The sequence below is a fragment of the Acanthochromis polyacanthus genome, chromosome 2, assembly GCF_021347895.1.
Source record: "Acanthochromis polyacanthus isolate Apoly-LR-REF ecotype Palm Island chromosome 2, KAUST_Apoly_ChrSc, whole genome shotgun sequence".
NCBI lineage: Eukaryota > Metazoa > Chordata > Actinopteri > Pomacentridae > Acanthochromis > Acanthochromis polyacanthus.
In genome coordinates, this window is record NC_067114.1 from 24,184,382 (window position 1) to 24,208,336 (window position 23,955).

The window sequence follows — 23,955 nt, forward strand, 5'->3', positions numbered from 1 at the left end:
CGTTTCCAGTCATTTTTTAATAATTAGCGTTTTTGTGTCAGTCTTTTTTTACTGTGGCGTAGTGATATTTACACGGGCGGACTAGGATTTGCAGCGCGTGCAGCGGTTTTTGGTCACGTGGACCAATAGGAGCCGAGTCCTGTTGCCGTGGAATCAGATAAACACCCAACATGGCGTCGACTGTATCTCGCACAGATACAGCAAAGATGACGAAAAGAAAAGAAAGACAAGGAAACTGCCTTCAAAAGTTACTAAAAAAGGATCGAAACGATGCTATATGCATCTCACAGATGTCCAGGGCGAAGATGTGCACGACTTTACATGGAAACGGTGGGAAACTTACAGAACCTGCGTTAGACAGTGGCTTTCTCTATATATTTTTTTAAACGCCGGTTGCAGAAGGCTGCTGAGCTGAAGGAGGACACTAGCGTGCTTTTGCACATTAAAGAAAAAGACTGTGTGGCCCTGGAGGTGCGGTACCACAGGACCTGTTATGCACAGTACACTAAGTTTTTGTCAAGGCCCATGGAAACAAGTACTGCAACCCCAGATGAAGCGTGAGTTATTACAATGCATTAACATTTTATTACACACTGTACATTTCAAAATGAGGCATTGACAAACAACATAGTCTTTAGTTTGTTTAACTGTAGTTCCGAAAACCTGTTTGATAATTTTATTCAGGAAAAATTGGCGGAATAGACAGGCTTAGATAATCTTGATTGGATGAATATGTAAATATGACATGGCTGCAACAGTTTACACATGGTTTGTGTGTGTGTGCATGTGTTTTTCAGAACTGAAACACCCTTCACTGACAGCTACAATTTCTTCTGTGAGACTGTCATCTGTCAAAGGATTATAGTTGACCAGGAAGTGCTGCGAATGGACAAGCTACGAAAGACATTCGTGGACATAGTGAAGAATCAAGAGGGTCTTGATGCTTCGCAATATAGGTAACCGAAATATCATGTGTCTCTCACAGTTCTTGTAAACAAAAAAAAGTAAATACTACAAGGTTAATTGTTATTGACTTATTCTCACAAAAAATGGTATGCGCGTATGTTTATGTAAACACACACGTGCATGCGCACACACATACTCATCTTTCCCCATATTTTTTGTGTTTCAGGCAGGATCTACTGAAGAGGCGGCTGACGCGTGACTTCCCGCAGCTCACTTTCCACTGCCCTGCCAAGAGAAACATCAATGAACTTGTTTTTGTTGAGACACTGTCAGCTGACAGCAGTGGCGGCCCGTGACCAAAGTTACCGAGGAAGTCAGTGTGAACAACAAATTAGATTCGGTGTTTTAACTGTTATTTTCATGTAAACAAATCAACCTACTGTTACGGTACCTTTATTCTACCGACTTCTCATTCATTTCAGTGAAAATAAAAGAGGTTAAGTGCTCCAGGGGTTGTTCAGGGAGCCGGTAGACCGGTCAAATAGGAGACATGGCCAGCAGAAAAGCCGGTTAAGCTTGGCACTTCCCGTTAGCCACTCGTTTCTGGCATAGTTAGCTTCACAAAAAGAGCGAGCTTTTCCATTAGCTCTACACTTAGTTAGATTGAGCTTTGGAGTTGGCCTACCGTCCCTTTTGACTTGTAGTTGAACTTCAAAAGGAAGTTTTGTGAAGTCATTTTTTACAAGAAACTCAAGGTCCCTGTCACCATCCATTCTCTGGCTAGCTTGATGGCTATACTTGCTGTGTGAGCTTGCTGGCTATATCAATGTCGCTGGCACCTGGTGGGACAGCTGCATTAGTGTGGGTATTGTTCATCACAGTTTGTGATTGGTTGGAAGCCAGATTTGATCTGGCTTCCCTTATGTTTTTTTTAATGATGCATCGACCATTACGCGATGAGCCTTGCTTCAATCTGATTGGCTAATACAGGCTGTTCAGAGGCAAGGCGAAGCTGGCCTCTGAACAGACAGACAGCGCAGAGGGCATGAGAGACGTAGTGTAATGCACAAAAAGAGCTTGACAAGAGGGGCGCTGTTTTGCTCCTCACAAAGCAGAAATGCCTGATGTAGTGTTTTGACAACAAGGAATGACAAAAATATAAAACATAAAATACATAGTGGTGAAGATTATTTATATTTTTTCTTTCTTGCATATTTTTTGGGGAAGCCAGGCTTCCCTTGGCCTCCGTGAAAAACTGCCACTGGCTGATAGACTATTACAAAAGATACCTCCACAGTCAGGTACATCTACTGAGTCCACTGAGGTAAGCCAAGCTGAAAGCCAAACTGAAAGTGACAGGGAACACATGGCTAGCGCAACATCTGGATGACTAAAAATCCTGCTTCTGATAGTGTTTTGTAGATAGTCCACTGTAGTTGCAAGACAACCAAATGTGAAACTGAAAGATGTTCTTGTATGTCTGCAAGACTGTCTTGTACAGATTTATGCCGTTGCCAAGCATGCGAGAATGTTTCAAAAGAAACAGAGGACAGAGCTGTCTGGGATGATGACTTTGATGAAGTGATATTGATGAGTAATATACGATGAAAACCCACGCAGAACATGCAAACTCCATGCAGAAAGATCCCAGGCCCACCCCAGGATTTGAACTGGGGATCTTCTTGCTGCAAGGCGAAAGTGCTAACCACTACACCGCTGTGCAGCCCACAGATAGTCTAGATACTAGATATTTATACAATAAGAGAAGTATTCATCACCCATAATATCAAACTATATCTTAAAGTGGAATCTGATAAAACATTCAATGTTTAGAACCTGTTGGATATATTCAATATATTCATTGCACATGTTGCATCTGATATTAATCAGGAAACTGGATCATGAGCCCTCAGCTTTATTCAAGTCATGGTGCAGCTATTATGTTACAACTAATATACACAGGTCTATATGTACAACAACAAATACAGTGTTGGTAGTCAGACTGTTGTGTTGTCAATAAATTCACAGACGTGTGGATAACAACCACACACATGCACACAGCTCAGTCATGCCAAAAAAGTAACATGCTCCTTAGAAATCTTGACACATGTTGTCAGAAATGCAACAAGTTCTGCAATTCAGTTCTTCATCAGAACGGTAAAATAAGAGCATCATATCAAAACATCTAGTCTCACAGTTTTGCATAATTCTCTCTCTTTTTTTTTAGAAAAAGACGAAAAAACAAATTAAACAGTTCCTTACATGTTGTCATGGCAAGATGTGACAGATAAGACTCTGATTCTAGATTATCACCACCTACGTAACACAGCTCTACATTTGAGGGCAGACACGACGTCTCAGAGTCGAGGACAAGACGACAAACAGGGAGGAGAATCCAGTCAGGTTGTCTGGGCAGGATTTGGATCAGTAAGGAGAAATAAACAGGAGTGGATTTAATAAAAAAAAATATCTCCTACATTTAATAAAATGGTCTGTCCAGGTTTATGTCTAGAGAGAACAAACCGATCAACAACTACAGAGGACTACAGACACCACAGGACAGCGCAGAATAAATAAAGAATGGGTGAATGAAAGAGGTGTTTTCTTCGAATGACAACACCAGCAGTAATATCGCTGCTGAACCTCAGCAGTGAGTACAACAGGATTCTAACCCAATTCAAGTTATCACTATAAATCCTCTCTCCTTCTCCAAGAGGGAATGAAATCAAAGCACAACATGGTAACATAAACTACATCACCTTTCAAGTACAGACACATTTTCATCTCATAATAATCTTTTACATAAACCTCAAACGAAACAAATGTTGCTATACGCTGTGTGTGAACTGAGGACGGGGTGACAGAGGACGACAAACACTAGTTTCGTACGATGTGACAGAGATGCTGGGCAGCCTGAGGAGCTTACAAAAGGAACGGAAAGCAACCACAGGTTCATGTAGGCAACCAGACAGGCTTTCAACATTTTTAATCATCACCATGACAGACTCAAAAACACAGTTACCACAATGTGGCCTTTCTTTCTCGTTTTTCTGTTTCAGTTTCAGTTGCTGACATTTTCCTCAAAACATGCTACACTGTGTCTCGGGCCCGGAGGCTGCTGGAGTTTGGCTTTTCAAGAAAGGATTTTCTCCCGGGTTTCAGGCAGCTTGAGGGCCACCAGACCTCCGCAAACGAGGGCGGCGAAGGCCAGGAAGATGGGGATGATTTTAGTGATGCCGATGAAGGCTGCAAAGATGAAGCTGGCAATGATGGCTGCGAACTTACAGATTCCATTCAGGATACCGAACGCTGTCCCTCTGTAGAGTCACAAATACAGAGAAGGATTATTATTTAACTGACTGATGAATTAATTATGTGAGGAATTCTCAGGAAGCATATCTGCGTTCAATAACCTTAACTGTTACCTTAATTGCCTTAAGCATAGGCCTAATGCACTGATCAGCCACAAATTTAAAACCACTGACAGATGAAGGAAATCACATTGATCATCTTTGTATAATACAGTGTTCTGCCAGGAAACTTTTGTTCTTGGCAATGTTACTTTGACATGTACTACCCTTCTAGACAATATGAAAACACTGGTTAGATCTATTAGCATTCATATTCAAACAGTATGTTTCCCTTTTACACGAGGGAAAGGGTTTGAGGATGGAGGAGGATGAGGACTAAAGTGCAGTGTCATCTTGGGTACTAAGTTTGACTGAATCTGTTGGACTGTAAATTTCTCTTTTCTTACATTAGCCTTAATTTTGAAAGGATTTGTCACTCCAAGAAATTGCAATTGTTGTATTGCTGCCGGTAACTTTGTGTGTGTTCCAGTGACAAGAACCCCTGTAGAATACTCAGTGCTGCAGGGTCAAATTCAAAGAAATTAAATACTGATTGGTTCAACTCTGAGAGGACAATGAGAGACATTTTCTGTGCCCTCCTGATATCCTTGTTGAGTAGCAGTCTTCTCCTCTCAAATGTCACCGTCTTTGATATTAATGTGACCAAATAGGCTAACATAACTAACCCTTCATTGTTCTGTTGCTTTCGTGCTCATATCACCAGAGTTACGTACAGTATCTAGAGTTTGTTGTAGTTTTAGTACGCTTAGAGGGAATGACATGGTTGAAACTGTTTCACCTTCCAACGTATTAAAGACAGAAAGTGTGATCGGGCTGATTAAGGGGTTGTTCCATTAAACATTCACACCACTTTGCTCCTGCCCTGAGTTCCTGCAGTGGAGAGGGTGCCTATGGTAATCTTGGCTCCGACACCATGGATGCTTCTGTGCTGAATGTTGCTTTTAGTAACCTGGTAGCAGACACAATACTCGGCTGAAGAAATGTTGCTAGGATGTGGATGCCAATGCTGGCAGCTGACTTTAGAACAGATAAACACCCTGCAGAATTGTTTTTGGCTTGAAAAAGTAAAAAAGAAACCACCTGCCAAATGCTTTTGTTACCAGATATCTCTGTGACTAACCTTAGACAGCACTCCAACATGTGGAGGACTGCAAAGCTTGACAGGCCTGCTGTACCTAGTTACGGTTGTCAAGCTATGACTGGACATTTGCTGTTTGACTGAGGTGGAATGTTGAACCAGAGCTTTTAAGGGTGAGGTTATAATTGAACTGTAGTAAGGTAGAACTCACAGTGTAGTCACTAATGGCACAGAGTTGGCGTGTACCTTTTAGAGGAGGGATAGAGTTCCACAGAAATGACTTCTAGTCCATTCCAGGCTGCCACACTGACGGCATAGAAGAGACATTGCCAGCATATTACAGCTCCTTGACTGAAGCTCAACAGCAGCAGGAAAGTGCAGGCTGATGACGCCAGCATAGAACCACCTAGAAAGATATCCAAATACCCGATAAGACACTGAAACTGATCTGGTTACTGTACTGTGTTAACACTTTCCGCTGATCTCACCTATTATTCGGATTCTTCCTATCTTGTCCATGAACAAGGCTGAGATGATGTTGCCTGGCAACACAGCCAAACTGCCTAGGAAGCTGACCATGTAGATGACGATGTCATTCTCCTCCTGGAAGTTTAGATGACAGCCTTTCTTTGGGTGGAGGAAGGTTGTGTTCTCCATTCGACAGTTTTTAAACTTTTCCTGCCAGAGGTCTGCAAATAGTTTAAAAAAGATTCAATATGGACAGACTTTTTGGAGGCTGTTTAAAGTTTTTTCCTCTATGTCCTTGGAGAAACACATTGCTTTGGCTATAAACAGCTGCTTTACAGCAGCTTGGTATGATACCTGTGTTATAGAAGACAGTGTTTTTGATGGTGCAATTCTCAAAGAAGGTGTTGGTTGATTTGACATCTTCAAAGTAGCAGTTCTCAAACAGAGAATTCTCAAACTTGACAGACTTAATCTCAATGTTTGCAAACCTAAATGGAAAGAAAGAAAGAACGTGAAGCAGAAATACTATGTGTAGTACTCACATATACTATTGACATGCAGTAACAGAATGGCGGAGTTTTGTAAACGTACTTGTCATGGACATACTCTCCCTCACGGTGGATCTGGTTGACCAGGGAGAAGTTAAAGTGGAAGCGCTCTACACGTTCTCTGTGGAACACTCGAACCTTGGACTCATACTCTTCATACTGCATGTACTTGATCATATCAGGGAACCACACTCCCAGCCCGTGGTAGCTGGTACACACAGAAACACACGAAACCTCAGCACATTAAACCAAAATGTTCTGCATACCAGAGAAAACACACAGCTTCTGCTTCAGATTGATATAAAAAAAAAGTACATTCTACTAGTCTGCTTTGAGTCCACATCTCAACATAGATTCTAAATGGCACAATGCTACCTGAAGGCCATGCAGAACCAGATGATAACCAGGAAGAGGCCCTGTAGCCTGAGCTCTGGAGCTGAAAGTGACATCACATTGGCCATCACCTGCAGGAAGAAGAGCAGACAGACAATCAAGATGACATATAAGGTCTGCAGAAAATTAAAAACAAATGCAAAGTAACATTTTTTACTCCAACCATTCGATTTTTGTTTTATTGCAGTGTGAGAGACATTCGCAGACCTGTTGCAGCATGGTCACGTGTCGGACAGTCCAACGCTGGAAGGCAGTTCCAGTGTCGCTCTGGATCTCTATGAACTCATCTTCCTGAGTTTGTGGAGTCTTAATGTTGGTCACCTGCATAAAAAGGACATTGTCGTCACCTTTGAGATGATTTTGGACATAGAAAGTTTCACAAAAAAACAACAAAAAAGACAGTTGAATCACCTCTATACCCTAATAATCCTTCATATCCTGTTAACTGGTACCCTGTGCCCTCTTGAAGCAACCTTTTCAAAGTTATTTACCATGGCATGCGTTCAAAAGCAGCAGACTCTGTCATGAATTTTAGCCACTCTTTATACTCTGACCTATGTGTGCTCTTGTAGTTATGTAGAAAAAGCATGCCCAAGACAATAAAACCTGTCACAGCCTGCCCAAACTCTGCTTTTGTAAGCCTTGGCACATGAAAGATTTGTCTTCCAACTGGCGAAACTGTGAGAATTCTGTTAGCATAAAAAACAAAAAGCATCACCTCTGTCAGTCCTAACAGTCTGTAGCTATATGAACTTTTTCAATAACTTGATACATTAGCAGCTGAGGGATTAAAACAGCAGTGTTGTTGTAAATGAAAACTTACAGTAAAGACTCTCTCTGGTTCCCCTTTGGCCTTCCAGTTGGTGTCATGAACTTGTCGCAGGATCATCCAAGCCTCATCATGTCGAGCATTCTGAAAACCCGCACACAAATCTGTGAATATCTATGTAACCAAGTTAAAGAGCGTTCTGTGAAACCTCTCAGGGCTTTTGGTATGTGTCGCTGAAATTATACAGCATAGTATTCTATATATAAGAACAACTCTTTTAATCATGGGTTTTGGTTTGAGCGCTGAAACTTTCCCACATACACTGCAGCCAGACACACAGCCGAGTAACAATGTTCCCATTAGCTCTGCCTCTTATCAGAGGGGGAGATGTGGGATCAGTTTGTGGAGTGTTGCAGCAGTAACATACAAACACAATACCACATGTGGTTAAAGCTCTGACAATGTCTTGGATGAGAAACAGGGGTGGGTGGTGTTCTGGTGAGGCCTTAACAGCTCTTCGCTACCTTTGCACAGCAGTGGGATGTTGCTGCAGTGGCTGATGACTCAACATTTTTAGCCAATCACAGCTTCGTGTTTAATACTGTGCACTGCCATCAAATAGGATGTCACACGTGTAACTTCTAATCTTTAAATGAAGGGGTTTTGAACGGTCTAATTTTGGTTCTGACCTCCAGAAGGAAACGAGGGCTCTCCGGCATGAAGACGACTCCGACGAGTGCAGCCAGTGCAGGGAAGAGACACACCAGAATAAACAGTCTCCAACTGTGCATTTGGAATTCTGAACCAATGGCGAAGCCCCAGCCTGGAAAGAACATGTTAATATTTTAGTATTTGTAGGACATTTTAACATCCAAATCACGGAATTACTGTAGTGCAACAAATCCATCTTTATACAAAAGATTTGCATGCATCATTTGCATTTGAATCATTGAGAGTCAATAACATGCGAGCAGTTGGGGGTCTGTTTTAAACTCTTTTTTTTAACGCTGATGCTGGTAGGATGTTTAGTTGTTTGAATCTGAATAATTAATTTGTTTAGAACATAATTGCTGTGATAACTTTAGCAAGTACCAAGAGGAGCTATTAAGCTAATTGAGGCGCATCATGCTGACTGAGAGGAGAAAAGTCCAAAATGTTCCTGCAGTGAATTGAATTTCAATTAAAGTGAAACAAATGGCATACAACTCTGAATTCTAAATTGGCAGTTGTACAGTATATTTCACTGTGTGTGTGTGTGCGTCATACAAACTGTACATGTGTCTGTCTGTGTGTTACCATAGTGAGGAATGATTCCCCAGGCAGTGAAGGAGGCATACAGGCCTCCCAGCATCCAGAACATGCAGAGCCAGCTCAGATGTTCTCCACGTTTGTCCATCTGTAGGAACTCGGTGAAGTAGGTGTACACGATCGGGATGGAGCCGCCAATTCTAGGGAAGGAATCACAAAACATGTTCGTCTCTTCCTCACCAAGCATTTTTATTATCATCTGTCAACATTTTCTGTTCACAGTTACTGCTGGTATCTAGCTATGCAGACCGTTTAGAGGCATCTGTCTCTCTCTGCCCCACTTTGTCATCATCAGAACAACACAGATCAAACCAACAGTACTTTACTGTCAGCTTACCAGAACTTGAACTGTAACAAGGACTTTATTCACCAATCAAAAACCTGCAAGTTAATACTCAGATTCTGGAAAAAATAAATGTTCAGAGCCAGCATACAGATTTATTTCAAAACTAAAATATATGAATGTGATGCATCAATGTTAAATACTTCTAATGACATTTCATTTTTTTGTGTATAAAAGTAGAAGAAATAGTGGTATCTGAATATTTCATGGATTGTTTTTGAAGGATCAATTTGTTCAGCTGGCTGGTAGCATTAAGTATGATGCCAAGACTGACCAGACCAGGGAGTTAAACTGAGGATTTGTTGGGAGGAAAATGACTTAGAAATTATTCATATCACGACAGTGATTGATTCATGGCTGGAGCCTCGGGGTAGGAAAGTTTCTATGCTGGTGACGGTCATGGGTTAGAGCTTAAAAACAGCATCACTGTTTTATTTGAAGGCATTATTTCACACATTATGTTGATCCTGTTTCATTTCTGTGACATTTTCCCCTTTAGACCTTGCAAAAACTGTGGAAAACAGCCATGCACTGCACACACACCTGGCAAAAAATATCACATCAGTATGTTTAACATGGGTGGAGATTTTTCTCTTTTTTGTGTCGGGACTGCAGTCTATCTGCTCTTTGCATTCTGTGAAATGAATGCAGCTCCTCTGCAGATGTGAGCGTTAATGAGTAACATGGGGCTCATTGTCAGCGTGAATCAGTAACAGCTGAGTGCTTTATTTTAGTGACCTTGTATTTCTTGTCTTAACAAAAAGCTCAAATCTCAGTGTTGCATGTCTGGCTACATTCAGGCTGCAATCATTATCAAAATAAATGTGTCTTTGAAAGTTGCCAAATCAATCAGTGCACAGCAATAGCTTCACTGTAAGGTGCTGGCGACAGCAGGAACTGAGCAATAAAGCTGAAATGAAAAACAAGCAAAGAACATTGTTTGCTTGTTTTAATTAGTGTGATAAAGAAATGCTCTGACGAAGTAAATAAACCTCCTTGTGGTGAGCTTGCATGTAGTGTCTTTGAGGTGGTGATAAGAGTGTGGGGCTGTGGTGTGCACCAGCAGGCTGCATTTGACAGCATGTGGAGGAGATGGCGCTGCTGGATCTCTCATTGTATGTAATATTCCTGCATCTCTCCTGCAGACAATGGTTCAAAGGAGCAAACAAAACTTTTTTTTTTCACATTCTCTCCTGTAGCTTGGAGCTATGGAGTACTGTTAGTTTGACTGTATAATAGTTTTAAAAGTTCTGTCCAACTTAGTCACAGTAAAGATTGATGAGGCACAAAAGGATAACAATTAAATTGACGTGATAACCTAACATGTCTAACATAGCCTACTAAAATAGAGGATATAATGTGAATATAATGAAGCACTAAAAAACATGGTATGTTAAAGTTAAGAGCCGCTATACAACTGAATGTAACCATTCAAATACTGTCTGTTACTGTATACATGTTAGGGGTCAGCAAATATTTTCAGATTACCAATTATTATTAGTTCAGGTGCCCAAGTAATGGATTTGGAACTAATATAAATAAGCAGGAAAAATCTTAAAAATCTTGGTGTAATATTTTAGAACAACATAAACAAAAAACTGGGCAGAAATGTTCATTTTAGTTGTACATGTATTAATTAAAAGGGAACTTTTAAAAAACATTTATCCTTCAGCACTGATAGCCGAATTATTTTAAGAGGCCTGAAGAACGTGTATGTGTTATAATAACAACTAGTAGACTTAAAACAAGGGAGCTAACCTTTGTTGCATTACGTCCATTCTGTCCTCTACACTGTTCTCAAAAGATTAAAGGTTGTCTTAATAGAAGAGCTTCTTGATATTTATCATTTTTATGTATATGAAAAGGTCAGTTTCTATGAAAATCTTGTCAATCTGTCATTTGTTCAAATGCAGATGTGATTAAAGTGCATCTCACCCGAATCCGGAGCAGAACCTGAAAAAGAGGAAGAAGCCATAGCCCTGAGCGAAGCAGGACAGGAAAGAGAAGATCAGGTCGATGGTCAGGACGTAGACCAGACACTTCCTCCTCCCCATTTTATCAGACAGGCCGCCCCACACCAACGCACCCACCATCATGGCCACATACACCAGCAGACCTGCAAACACACACACAATGACTCACTTGGTGGCCTGGTACACCTACAACAGAGGCTACGGATACGCAGGTCTGCATACAAATACAATGCTTTTAAAAATCGAGACCTCCACAAGGGGGCTCCCTTTACCTGTGCATGAACACAGAAGAACACAAATCAGAGTTCCTGCTGTATTTCAGTATGACGCATCTTTACATCTGAGCTCTGATCAACAATTCAACATTTCACAGTGACGTCCCAAGAAAATACACCCAGACTGATAACAGCATTTTCTGGAAGACGATAGAAAAATAGAGGTCACAATAATTTGGAAGCATCTGCAGAGTGTTTCACTTCCTCCACACTCACCTTGTATGTTCTTTAAACCTGCTTTCAGCTATGTTCAAAAGCATTGCTGTTATCTGGGTTTTCTGTGATATTTTTTTATTATTGCTTTGGTTTATCGCTGCCGATTCACAGGGGTCTGGATACAGCACTAGCACTCATTAGACAGGAGGTCTCGTCTGCCATCTCTTCTTCACGGGAGAGTAACCACACTCTGCCTTTCTCAAGACTCAAACCTACAACCTCAGCCATCCTCTCCATCGTGTTGTTTAAACTTTTAGAGCCATACTTCCTGTCTGCTCTGTGTTTTTACTACGCAGTCCTAATTACAGACGAACTAAGCAGCTTAACGGCACGTGGAGCCATAGTGTGCACCTTCCCCGTGGATTACTAGACTATCCAAATGCTCTGACGCTCCACACGCCAAGTTGCACATCCCATTCAACAAAGAGTGTGCTCAGGGCACAGGGAGACAAAGAGTCGAAGCTATCATGTCACCTAATATCTCGGCCAGGTTGCTGCTTAAGGCAATGTATATGCCTTGGATATGTGTATGGACAGGTTGACAGGGTGGCCTTGTGATAAGAAAGCCTGTCCTTCAGTTGAAGGCCTTGGATTGGTCCCAGCAGCAACAAGCCTGTAAAAGTGTCCTTGAGCACAGTGAAGACACAGACTCCCTAGAGAGGAAAGAAGAATTTATCTTTTCTTTTCAGTATTAAAAGTGAAAGCATGAGTGCATTTATCACACCTGGTTAAAGAGTGGAATGAATGTACTAAAAAGATTCAGCTGTAAAGCATGACAAATATACAGTATACTGACTGAAGAAATGCTAAGATTCTGTACAAATGTAGAACAGATCTGAGGCCTCTGAATTTGAATAGATGACACTTCATTCAGTTTACTTACAAACACTGATATTCTAGGAGTGGCTACATTTCCTGATTTAAAAAAAGGGTCATATTTTAGAGAATGTATCATCAGTCTTGTAAATATGTTAAAATTGAGGGCAGGCATTGTATTTCCAAAATGGCCTGATAGCAGTTAATGGAATGATTTGCCACATCTGCCTACTATAGGCCTTTTTCTACTGCAGGAACCTATAGACTGCAGCATATTTCAATCACAAGAGCCAGAATTTTAGAATGTTTTGGGGGAGAAAACAGTACTGACTTCAGGTTCAGTACTTCTGAGCAAGACAGTTTGATGCTGTTTGGTTAAATTCAACGAGGACAGCAAGCACTGTTTGTCTGCCCTTTCAATATCCTCATCAAGTAGCAGACATTTCATTTTAGTATTTTTTTTGTAACTTCGCCATCAACAATGAAAAATTCACCACATATGCTAACAAAACAAACCTTCATTTATTTTTTTCCCTGACTGGTCACAGGGGTAGAATTACATCCACTAATAACTACCATTTGTTGTCATTTTTTGTGCACTCAGAGGTACTGATGCATTGAAAACTATCAGACAGTAGACTGCATTGGAAACAGAAAAGCTAAAATGTTAGCACCACTCTAGTGAAGTGTTACTCCTGTAGCAATATTTGATTGAAAGCCTGTTGAATAACAATGTCAACTTATAATTTTTTGCAATACATTTAAAAAAGGACAATATATCTCAATTGACAAAACATTATGCTAGTAATGTATCAGGTGACACTGTGTGTATTAGCAAAGCCAAATATTTTCCATAAAACTATACAAATACCGCCATCTCTAAAAGACATAATTCTCAATGTATGGTTTTGGTTTTTGGTTCATTCTTTATTTCATTCATCTGTAAAATAATTATTTTAATGTAAATACAAACATATGCACTATTGGTAGAGGTAAGTTTAATACATCACTATTACGGTGTACATCAGTGTACTTGCTTTTGGAAACAGCTTTTAATGCCACAGTCCTTTGTTAGTCTGCTTTCTAGCTCACTGATTTACACATTACTGGCATCTTTCCTAACTCCTAACTAAGGCAGCTTTAATGGTAAAAACTGATTTTAAAAAATTAGCTAATAGTTACAAAAAGGTCAATAAGAACTTTACACAGAGCACCATCGGCGTTTGCTTTACACCAACATGATTTCTGAGAGCTGCAGAGCAAAATCGCTGCAGCAATAAGTGCAAAGTAAGTAATTCTGGAATAACATTTTCATAACGGAACGGAGGCATTATAGAACTATCTCATAATTTATGCATGACCTTTTTAATTGTAATTCTGCTTCTATTCAAGAAATCCATTAGCTGCAGTGCAAGTTTAACATTTTGATTTCCACTGATGTAGTTTGGAGCTAAATCTCACCATCACATCAGGTGTGGCTTTCTCTTCTCCAGCATTCTGTCTACCTCTACTGACTTCATATATCTTTACTCTGTAGATTAATCGATACCGTTAAAGGTAAGTCCACCAAGCCTCCTCTGTTTAACAAAGGGTTTGAGAGTCTTTCTGCTATCCAAGACTAAGGTTAAGAATAAACACATTTCTGCTCCCTTGCGTCTGGTGAACAGAGCATGAGCGTGAATCAAATAGGATCATTCTGCAGATCTACTTCATATTCTCAGCCAATGATCAGTGCTCTCCTCCCGCTCTGCACAAACAGATGCTGTGATTTCATTTTCACCAGGCCTTCCTCCTGCTACCACAGCCTGTCAGAGGCCTGAAGCGTATCTGACAGCTCTGCACCAGGCGCTGCAGGCCGCCAGGATCTCTGACTGCTGCAACATGCTCCATATTAGCCTGGGAACACACACTGAATACAATCACCACTGGGTTCCTCATCAATCTCTTGCAATGCTTCATCCCAGGAGCCTGTTGTTAAGATGAAATGAGCGATGAGCAATCTGCCACATCGCCTGGCTACACACGAGGTCTGGGAAATAAGGTGAGAGGCTTTAATTTGCAGTTTAGTTGTCTGCACAGAAAGTGAGGAACAGACGTTTTCAAGGTACATTTCCCAGCGAGGGTGTCTTTGCTGCATACAAATCATTTTTTGGGGTTAGGCTTTGTGGTAAATATTTAGGAGTAAGTAAAGCTAATTGAAAAACAAGACACACAGCCGTCAACGCACATTATGTTCAACAATGTGTGTATATTTCTGTGTCCACAAAATGGATTTAAGATGTATGGTGGAGCCCTCAAGTCATCTTCCAGAGACATGCATTACTACTGCCAAGGCTCAGTGAAGCTAATCTGGTTGCTCACAGTGGACCCATACTCAATTAGGACACACAATGTTGATTATGTTCTTTATTTTTTACATTTGCTTAGAAAGATCCAAGCCTCTTTCCCTAATTTGCCCCAGAGGCTGGGGATATTTCTGTCCGATGCAGTGATCTGCAGCCATGTGCCATCAAGAGCCAAGCATATGCAGGTTTTTGTTCCAGCCAAGCACAACAGAAGATCATTTCACTGATGAGTTGCTCCTCCCTGGAAACGGACTGGACCTCTTCAACAGATGACTGCAATTAGCTAGTCTTGTAGGTTTCCAAAAGACTTGATATCTGTTTCGGAGAAGTGAGTATGCTAAATCAGTTTTTAGTCATGCAAACTGCATGATTCGAGAGACATTAAGTCAGTCCTGCAGTTAGTCAGAGGAAAATATTTCAGCAACTGTCAGACTGCACTAAGATTTCGTTCCTCTTTGGAGGACTTGTAATACTTTGGTTGTTCCCTGGCATGTTATCTTTTCCCACCAACAGGTAAGCATTAAAATTTGTCCAAAAATTGGATTTATGACCAAATATCTCCAAAACTGATAACAGTATTTCATGTGCTAATTAGTGAATGTTAACATGCTAACATAGGAAATAACTGGGAAAATGCTAAACATTGTATCTGCTAAGTATCAGCGTTTTTGCTTCCTGACATTAGCTTTTAGATCAACTACAGCTTCGAGAGAAAATAGCTCAGCTGTAGGTATCTTTTGAAATCTGCATCACAGTTGTGCAACAAGACTGACACATTTTAAATGTAGCTGAGAACTGCATCCATCTTTTTGCAGGCCATAAAGGATCCGGAGGGTGATCCTTCACTATAGAAAGAGTCACTGGTGACCAGGCAGCCTTCCCAATATGAAGCAGTGACCAAGTACTGCACTTTTAAACGTAAGCACTGGGTTTCAACTCAGTCGAACAGGTAACGATACAAATATTAAATGCTCATAAAAATGTGCTCCTGACACCGTTAGTGTTTGCTAGGCGACAGGCGTGGTGCTTCATCAGGCAAGGGTAAGAGTGGCAACAGCTGGTGGTATGAAAAGAAAGTCCCCCATAGACCAGACCATTTCATTTGACAATGCTCAGTTTGGCAGTCGGAGGGTTTCTACAAAGGCACAAAAACTTCGAAGAAGCACAAAGTCCTTTAAAGGATGTGGACTCTGTGTTGCGGACCCACAACAACACTGGCAGAAAATGAAAAGTGTACCACTTCTGATAACTTTTTAAAATTTCATTTTCTGTTTGAGAGGTGCTTTTTTGTCTTTGGAATTAATAATAAGAAGCCAGGTCTGTGAATGTTTTCAACGCATACACTCAGCAGGAACCACATCTTACCATGGGTGACCTCAATCTTTCCACTTTCTACAACTTTCTTGTCACTTACCCAGCAATCCTTTGTCAGCGTTGGATATGCACATATCCTTCTCAGCACTGGGCAGAACAAAGCCCACCACGAAGCCATCCACACCGTCAGCCATAAGCGCCAGGCCCAGTACAAAGAAGAGCATCCATTGGAAGCGTCCATGGCCACAGTCCTCCATGATGGTCTCATACTGCTCTGGCAGGTTTTCTTCCTCCTCTTCCTGCTGGGTAGCCATACGGGCTTTTCTCCGGGCCTCTATCCGAGCTGCCCGTCGTGCCTCCTTGATCTCGTCGGGGTGGGGAACGCCCTGGTACTCCCCCTCGTACATCTGATCATCATCATCTGCCCCTTCAGTGGCATCACTAGCGGCATCCTCATCTTGTGGAGGGTAGTCTGTTTGGTAAGGGTAACCATCTTGACCTCCTCCGTCTTGGGTGTAGGTGTAATCTCCACCTTCTGTCATCTGCTGGTTCACATTGTTGTGGTAAGGGTCATCCATGGTTCCTGCCGTGTGCACAGGGAGCAGGACTGACTTTGCCTTGTAGCCGACGTACGCTGTGGAAGCTCAAGTTGTCAGCTATAATGGCATAATCCTCCCAAGGAGCTGTGAGTTGCTCTCAGTGTTACTGCAGTCTCCTGGATCCCAGGTGTCGAGAGAGAACTGCAGGTCTTCTGTAGTTACGTCTCAGGTTTAAGGCTGCGTTTTTCAGCTGCGTTGAAAAACTGTTACCTTCCTTGCATTGCACAGTGCTGCATGCCGAACCTAAAACACAATGAACACCACACAACACAAATTGTCTGTCAGATTAACAGCAAGGAGAAATGCACTTGTAGAGCAGAGCCATTGCTATGCTATGGGACAGCTTGTGACCTAACAAGTCAGGTCACAGTTAGAGTTTAAACAGGCTTCACAACAGTTCATTTTATGCAAACAACAAGGGTGCTTAAAAGTCCCAGAAAAGCAAGGCAAAATACACCAGAATGTGCTTGTCCAACAATAGGTCACGCAATAATATAAAACAAAGCATTTGTTTCTTGTTATAGATTACACTCCCACAGTGTACGTAAGCTGCTAGCTTTAGCTTTTCTTTACTTGAGTTCCCTCTCCTATCAACTGAACCTATTTTCTGTTATTCATGACTACTTCTGAGGCACTTTCAGTTCTAAGATAAGTTCTGGTTATTATTCTCAAAGAATGAAAAGTCTGTTTTGGCAGGAAAGAGAAATTCAGGAGTGCCAGTCTACCCTGTAGGCTGCTTGTCCTTCCACACAAGCAGATAATCTCATCGTCTCCGTGCTCAAATGCTCTGACGCCATTTTGATCCATCACATTGCACTGCTGCAGTGATGACACATTCAGATCTGTCTTGATTTTTAGACTGACCAGAGGCCAGAGGCACCCACGCTGAGGAACACAATAACACAGATTCTACTGAAATTTAGGATCTTTGTTGTCACATCCACTGACGTGATTAAATGGCTTGCACAGTGAAGTCAGGCGCATACGCTTGCAAACTCAAGCAAATGTAAACCTAAGGGCTGGATCCTCTGTAATTTGGAGATAACAAATGATGACACATTGTAGAAATGTTTTGTATTAGGCAACCAAGCGGCTTAGTTGAATGTCAAATACAGCTATACAGCTACACAGCACACTATTCAAGAGAAATTTACTTTTTTCACCGTCATACAATGCAACTATAAAACACAAACCTTGATTTAACCTTCATGTGCCCAATATGGCACAATAGTAACTCTTAGGTTTTTAATTCTTTCTCCTGCAGCTGCTTTACATTCACATTGTGAGGTTGGCAGCACAACTACATTCCTCAATGTCTGACCATGACATTATAATACCTTTAAAGAACCTTGAAGGTATTTTAAAGCTACCCATGTAACCTTTACAGCAGAAGTTGCAGGGAAATAGTAGAAGCTAAAAATGTTTAACTGCTACAAGCTGGGATGCCAGGTCTGCAGTTTATCTGTGGAATTGGACGACATTTGATGTGTTGCCACAGGCTGAATTTTCTGGCCACTGGTTGAGTAGAATTATTTTGCATGCACATTACATAATATCTCTTCATAAATAATACCATATTTCAACTTAATTAATATATATACAAATCCTGCCAAACTTACTCCAGATCAGCGCAAGCCCACATAGTGACAAGCTGCAATGCTTTCTGCCAAATACACCATGAACCACTGGCCATACTGGACTTAAAATGATTAAGGTTATGCAGTATTGCTTAAATATTTTCACTTTGAAAACTGGCATAATTTCCCTTGTAAGAGGAGAGCAGATATTTCCTACTTTTGCATCCTAACACACTGATTAACACCATTTCAACACACAATTATAAACACATTGGGAGATGGAAGATTAACAAAGCAAACAATTATCTTATTAGGGAAGATTGTTGCTTTTTCACATCTACATCTCAGCAAAAATTGCATGAAATCTGTTTTTTTAGCACCAAACCAGGGTGAAGAGTTTCTCCAAGATAAACTAAAGCCAAAGTTTTTTGCAAAGCAGTGCTCAAGCATTTTCTGTCATAAAGTTGACAAAAAACATTCACATCACGCTATCACAAGAGTAATTAATTTCATTTTCCCCTTTTTTTAGACAAGATTGACTACTAGAACGATTCAAATTCAGCTTTACTGAGAAAAACAAGATTCAGGTTTTCAGATAGCTGTCAGCATCAGAGCACTTTTGTTTCTCTCCACATTTAAATCACATTCATGCCACTTTTAGACATAATTTAGATCAATTTAGCCTCCATTTATAATAGTTTTAATGTTCTAATGTGTCTCTGGTATGTCAAATGTCTGTATACAGTACAAGTTTCCCATGAAGGATTCAAATTTTATAATGACATTTAGACATTTTCTTTGCATAATTTTCTAACATTGAAGATATTTTGTTTCATTTAACTTTTTATCACATCCATCGTTTCACTGCCAACATGCTCAGTCCTGCTCCTTCTAGAAATAGTTGTAGTCGTATCATCCAGCAATACTCAGTTTGGTCCGGGTCAGTCTGTTCCGGTTTGAAGCCAGTATGACGAACACTGTAATTTAATCCAGATTAAGACTGCAGATTTTTTCATTTTGCCCTTGTTGCCTCACATTATTGTTTCATCATGAAAGTCGTAGAGGTGGCTGACAGCGGTGGATTAAGGAGTCGGAACTGAAGCCCTGAAATGTATTTGTTGCTCTTCAATATGTCCTTTTTAAATCCAAAAGTCTATGTTACAATGTATGCATGAGTGAGTTTTTTGTTTCCAGGAGTAATGAGAGAAACTGCAGCCCTGCGGTGGGATCACAATCGTCTATTTATTTTTCCTTTCAGTGGTGTGAATGATGGGCTACAAGAACAATTCGGGGGAGAATGTGAGAGGATGGATGTTCAGTCAGGGTGAGGGAGGTGGTGTTGCTTTCATCATCCTGCTGCAGCTCCTTTACTCTCACAGCTGGTGCTTACATAACCGTTAGGCTGCATGTCCTCAGCTGTTTCCCTCCTGTCTCCCTCCCTCTACCTTCACTCATAACTTATTGATCCATTTTTATATTCACATCCATACCACTCCCACAAACACTAATTCAGACGTCAAATCAGACTTTATGCCTGCCTCTGCAGATTTTGAATAGGTCATGATCTGTCTTCCACTGAGAGTGTCCCGTTGTTGAAAAGTCAGAGAACGCCTTTGAAATCACAAAAATCAATGTGAGTCTGAGGTTTAACAGGAAGCAGAGAGGTCACAGCGTAATTTACAGAAAGCTATTTCAATTTCACAAGTGACCTTTTACCGCTCAGATCATTTATTAGTTCGACTGAGCCAAACACTGTCGTCTGCGCTTCATCAGTTTCTGTTGCTCGTTCTACAGAGAGCAATGGAACTTGTGCCGAGTTACATATTAATGCTGTGATAATGGAATTTTGAAGAATACGTGCATACGCAGTAGATGGGCTATTAGAGCTGCACATTTGAAGACTTTTTCCAGCTACACATCTCATATTAAATTCAAGCTTCCAGGACAACCACAGTCTAGTGCTGTTGGCCACAGTGCAGCTCCACATATCCCCGTGTAGCTGTAAGGGCCTCGCTCAAGGTCTTCTCTTGGGGGTTTTTCATTTATTTTCTTCGCCCATATTTTCATGCCCAGCTAGGCTTTTACAGAAGTATAAGGGTCGACAAAATCATGAATCAAGTTTTGAAGCCAAAGCCTTTCGCAACTTGTTTTATTAATTAGCAGCCAGAGTCAAGCTTCTCTGATGAATTTTTAACCTCAGATGTGTAAGTTGTTATGTATATGCATTTTGCTGTCTTTTTGTTATTATTTTTTGGGTCAGATGTTTTCATCATCTCCTCAGAGTGACTCCGTCATACCTGAGTTTGTACTATTTGTCTCTCTATGTCAGCCTGCTTCACTGATGTTTTTATTCATGCACATAAACTAAACCAGAGATAAACCTAGAGAGTTGATTTAAAGAAAACAGTCTCACAACACCAGCAACACAGCTGTTTGATCTCAGCCTGACAGCTCATTTGCTTCATCATATGTATAATGAGGAGGGAATGTAGAGTTTGCATTTATATCTGAACAGTGGTTGGGAATAGGAACATGATTTTTCTCTTGTAAATTACCGAATATGTGCAGAATTTCATCAGAACAACCTGAAAAAAATCCACCTACTGGACTGTTTCTGCTACTTGTGTTGGATTTGTTGGTTGAATAAGTGGACCGTCAAAACAGTGAATTCATTTTAATCCCAGTTCTTCAGTGACCTCCAGAGGTCAAAGGACGACCGTGTGTGATTTCTGGGGACAAACTGTCTGCTAACTTACACAATGCATATTTGTGCAACTGGTTGCTGTGTGCAAAACTGCCACAAAAGCCTCATAACATGCAGCTTCCTCTTATATTCAGCCTGGTTTGAATGTATTTTCCTTTCAAAGGCTGAAGAATTTGACAAATGATAAAATGTGTAGCACAAGATCTATCTTTTTTAGAGTAGCAGGTTGACAAGATGAGAATTTATTCATAGATTGCAATGTCTATATTTAGATATATGGATATTGTTTTATACATAAAAATGGTTGTTGGCTCCAAAAGAACTCTTGCTGCATTTTGATGCTGTTGCGACAGATAAAATTTGATAAACAAATGATTGCGCTGCAGGTATCATTTCCATTTTAATTATCTGCCTTCCTCAATAATTTATCTGACAAAACAACAAATTAAATATCACATCATAGCAAACACTGAAAAAAACAAATGTTATCTTACCAGAGATGGCATTCCCGTAATATAAAAAGGACTTCTGAATAACATGCACATAAATACTAATAACAATAAAAAAAAAGCTAAAGTCCAAGTAGCATTTTCAAATGTCCAAAGCCTACATGTCAGTTTATCCTAAGGCCGTGCTGCAGCCAAACCTGAGGGATTAGAATCCAAGCTCACGACCCCCCCCCCCACACACACACACACACACACACACACACACACACACACACCACACACACCACCCCTCCTTCACCAGGGCTCATCCCCACAGGAAACTCCCCGGAAACAACCTCCCCACACCCCTGGGGCTGGATGGTACAGTCCTAAAGGTTTAAATAGCAACAGGCTGCACTGACGCTGAATCAAACTGTGTAGTCACTCCACTCCACTCCACTTTTTTTAAAATTTCAGTTGCTGATCGCTAGAAACAATCCACCACTCAGAGGTCAGAGGTCATTGTCAGCTACCAGAACACCAGTGCAGAGATAGTTTTTTTAAAATTTTGGCTCAAGGACACTTCAGCAGGGCAGACGCTTGTTGTCATGGAAACTTGAATGTGGGCCTTCAGTGGTCTGCAATCACTGTGAAGAAAACTTCAAGAGTGTGCACATTTTAGATTCCATCTAAACACTACACCAAGTGGTTTCCACTTCACAGTGTCATATTTGGATAATGGCTGCCTATAGCTCCCCCAGCCTCGTTGCACCCTTTTCTCCCATAAGCACTGGGGCGCATCGCTGGAATAGTTGTGTGCCAAAGTGTCCTTGAGTGAGACATTGACTCGCTACGGTGGCTGCTCATCCATCCTGAGTCGCTCCGGATAAGCATATCAGCAAAAAATGGCTGAAATATTCCTCTTCCCTTGAAGCAGGAAGGAAGGGCTGGGGGTTTTATTTCTCTGGGTGTGGATGAGTGCCGAGGTGATTATGGATGTGTCTGAGTGGCACCTAGTGTGGGAGATGGATAATCATAGCCCTCCTCCACCACATATCATTCCTGCGGTTTACATACAGAAAATATACGGACTATGATGGAAGAGAGGGTAGATGCTACAGAGAGAACAGCAGTTATGGTTGGAAGGTGGATTGATGCCAGGCTTTTCCCAAATGATAGTACATTATACAATATAAAAAGCTTCAATATATAGATGTATTACTTGGACCTCAGGAGAGCTCCATCACTTTCTGTCTGCAGTCTCTCTGGGCCAAAACATCTTCATGTAGTTGGTTTTTCTGAGTGTTTACACTGTCCTGTAATGTGAATGTGAAAGGCTTGCTGCATCTGAATGTACTTGAGCAAGACACTCAATCTCCAGAATTTCTGCTGTCTGGTGAACCTTACATGGATGTCACCTATTTGAGGTAGCATCCACGGGGCGGGGTATCCACGAAGAGAGAAGTAAAGTTTAACCAATAAGATAAGGTACCACACTGTTCCGTCGATAGCACAAGGTGCCATCTTCAGTATTTGTGTTGTCTGACAGTTTGACAAACAACACAGTGTAAATGTCATGTGATTATACGAAACAGAGAAACTGTCTGTCGATTGACTGACTGATTGATTAAACTACTATTTCAGCTCTTGATTAAACTACCAAATAATGCATAGTTCTGACACAATATTACTAGAAGCAGCTTTATTCACCCTAATCAGCAACTACATTTATATCATGTGTCATATCTTGCATCAACTTCCATCATAGACGAGATATTCTAAAAGCTGAAAACCAGGCTAGGAGGAGGTGCAGAAATCTAGTTGGTGGATCAAAATTTTGCCAAGCGTCGCTGAAAATTACTGTCTATCCCACCTTCAATATATTTTCCTACAGTTATATGACACTGGCAGGAGCCATTATGCTGCACAATTGGTTCTTTTTTAATTTATTGAACTGATGTTTTTTTATATGCTAGAGGATATAGCAAGAGTGAAAGAAACAGTAAACACCACGGCTGAGCCTTTCCAACTTAAAATACAATGTACCAATGACGGTCTCAAAAGCATAGTTTCAGACTTCCAGGTTTCTTATATAACAAACCCAAAGATGCTTTCTTATCGATATGCAGGGTGAAACTTTCTGTATCAATTGCTGTCTAACTGGAACATTTATTTATGGCTGAACTAGTCCAATATGACAACTTTCCGATGTGTAGTCTAGAGTAGTTTTACAGTGTTTGTGCAGAGTTGTAGGTGAGCTGGTGTGCTCCAGCACCAGTGGGAGCTTTGGTGGAAAAAGAAGCAAGGACTTCTTAGATCTCACTTGAGCCATTTTAAAGCAGGAAGGGATTGCATTTATAGGAAAAACTTCTGAATGTGTAATTGTGATACACAGAGATGAGTTTTTAGGGGATTTTTCTCAGTGACTGCGGGGAGATGTTATGTAAGTGTTCTGTTCTTTAAGTAAAGCAAAATCTTAAATGAAGAACTCTAACAAAGTGTCTTTGAATGGTGGCAGAGTACT

At 40.9% G+C, this 23,955-nt stretch overlaps 1 protein-coding gene across 1 annotated transcript; it reads right to left on the reverse strand.

The window, feature by feature from the left end:
* Positions 1-2,805: 2,805 nt before the first annotated feature.
* Positions 2,806-21,620, reverse strand: sv2ba (synaptic vesicle glycoprotein 2Ba). The gene is made up of 13 exons (XM_022208633.2): positions 21,498-21,620; positions 16,224-16,965; positions 11,120-11,300; positions 8,830-8,981; positions 8,223-8,356; positions 7,588-7,677; positions 6,972-7,085; positions 6,747-6,835; positions 6,415-6,579; positions 6,178-6,311; positions 5,844-6,044; positions 5,602-5,761; positions 2,806-4,223 (listed from the first exon to the last, which is right to left on the reverse strand). The coding sequence occupies exons 2-13, from the start codon at positions 16,699-16,701 to the stop codon at positions 4,040-4,042; spliced, it is 2,082 nt and encodes a 693-aa protein (XP_022064325.2). The 5' UTR covers positions 16,702-16,965; positions 21,498-21,620; the 3' UTR covers positions 2,806-4,039.
* Between the last annotated feature and the right edge of the window lie 2,335 nt (positions 21,621-23,955).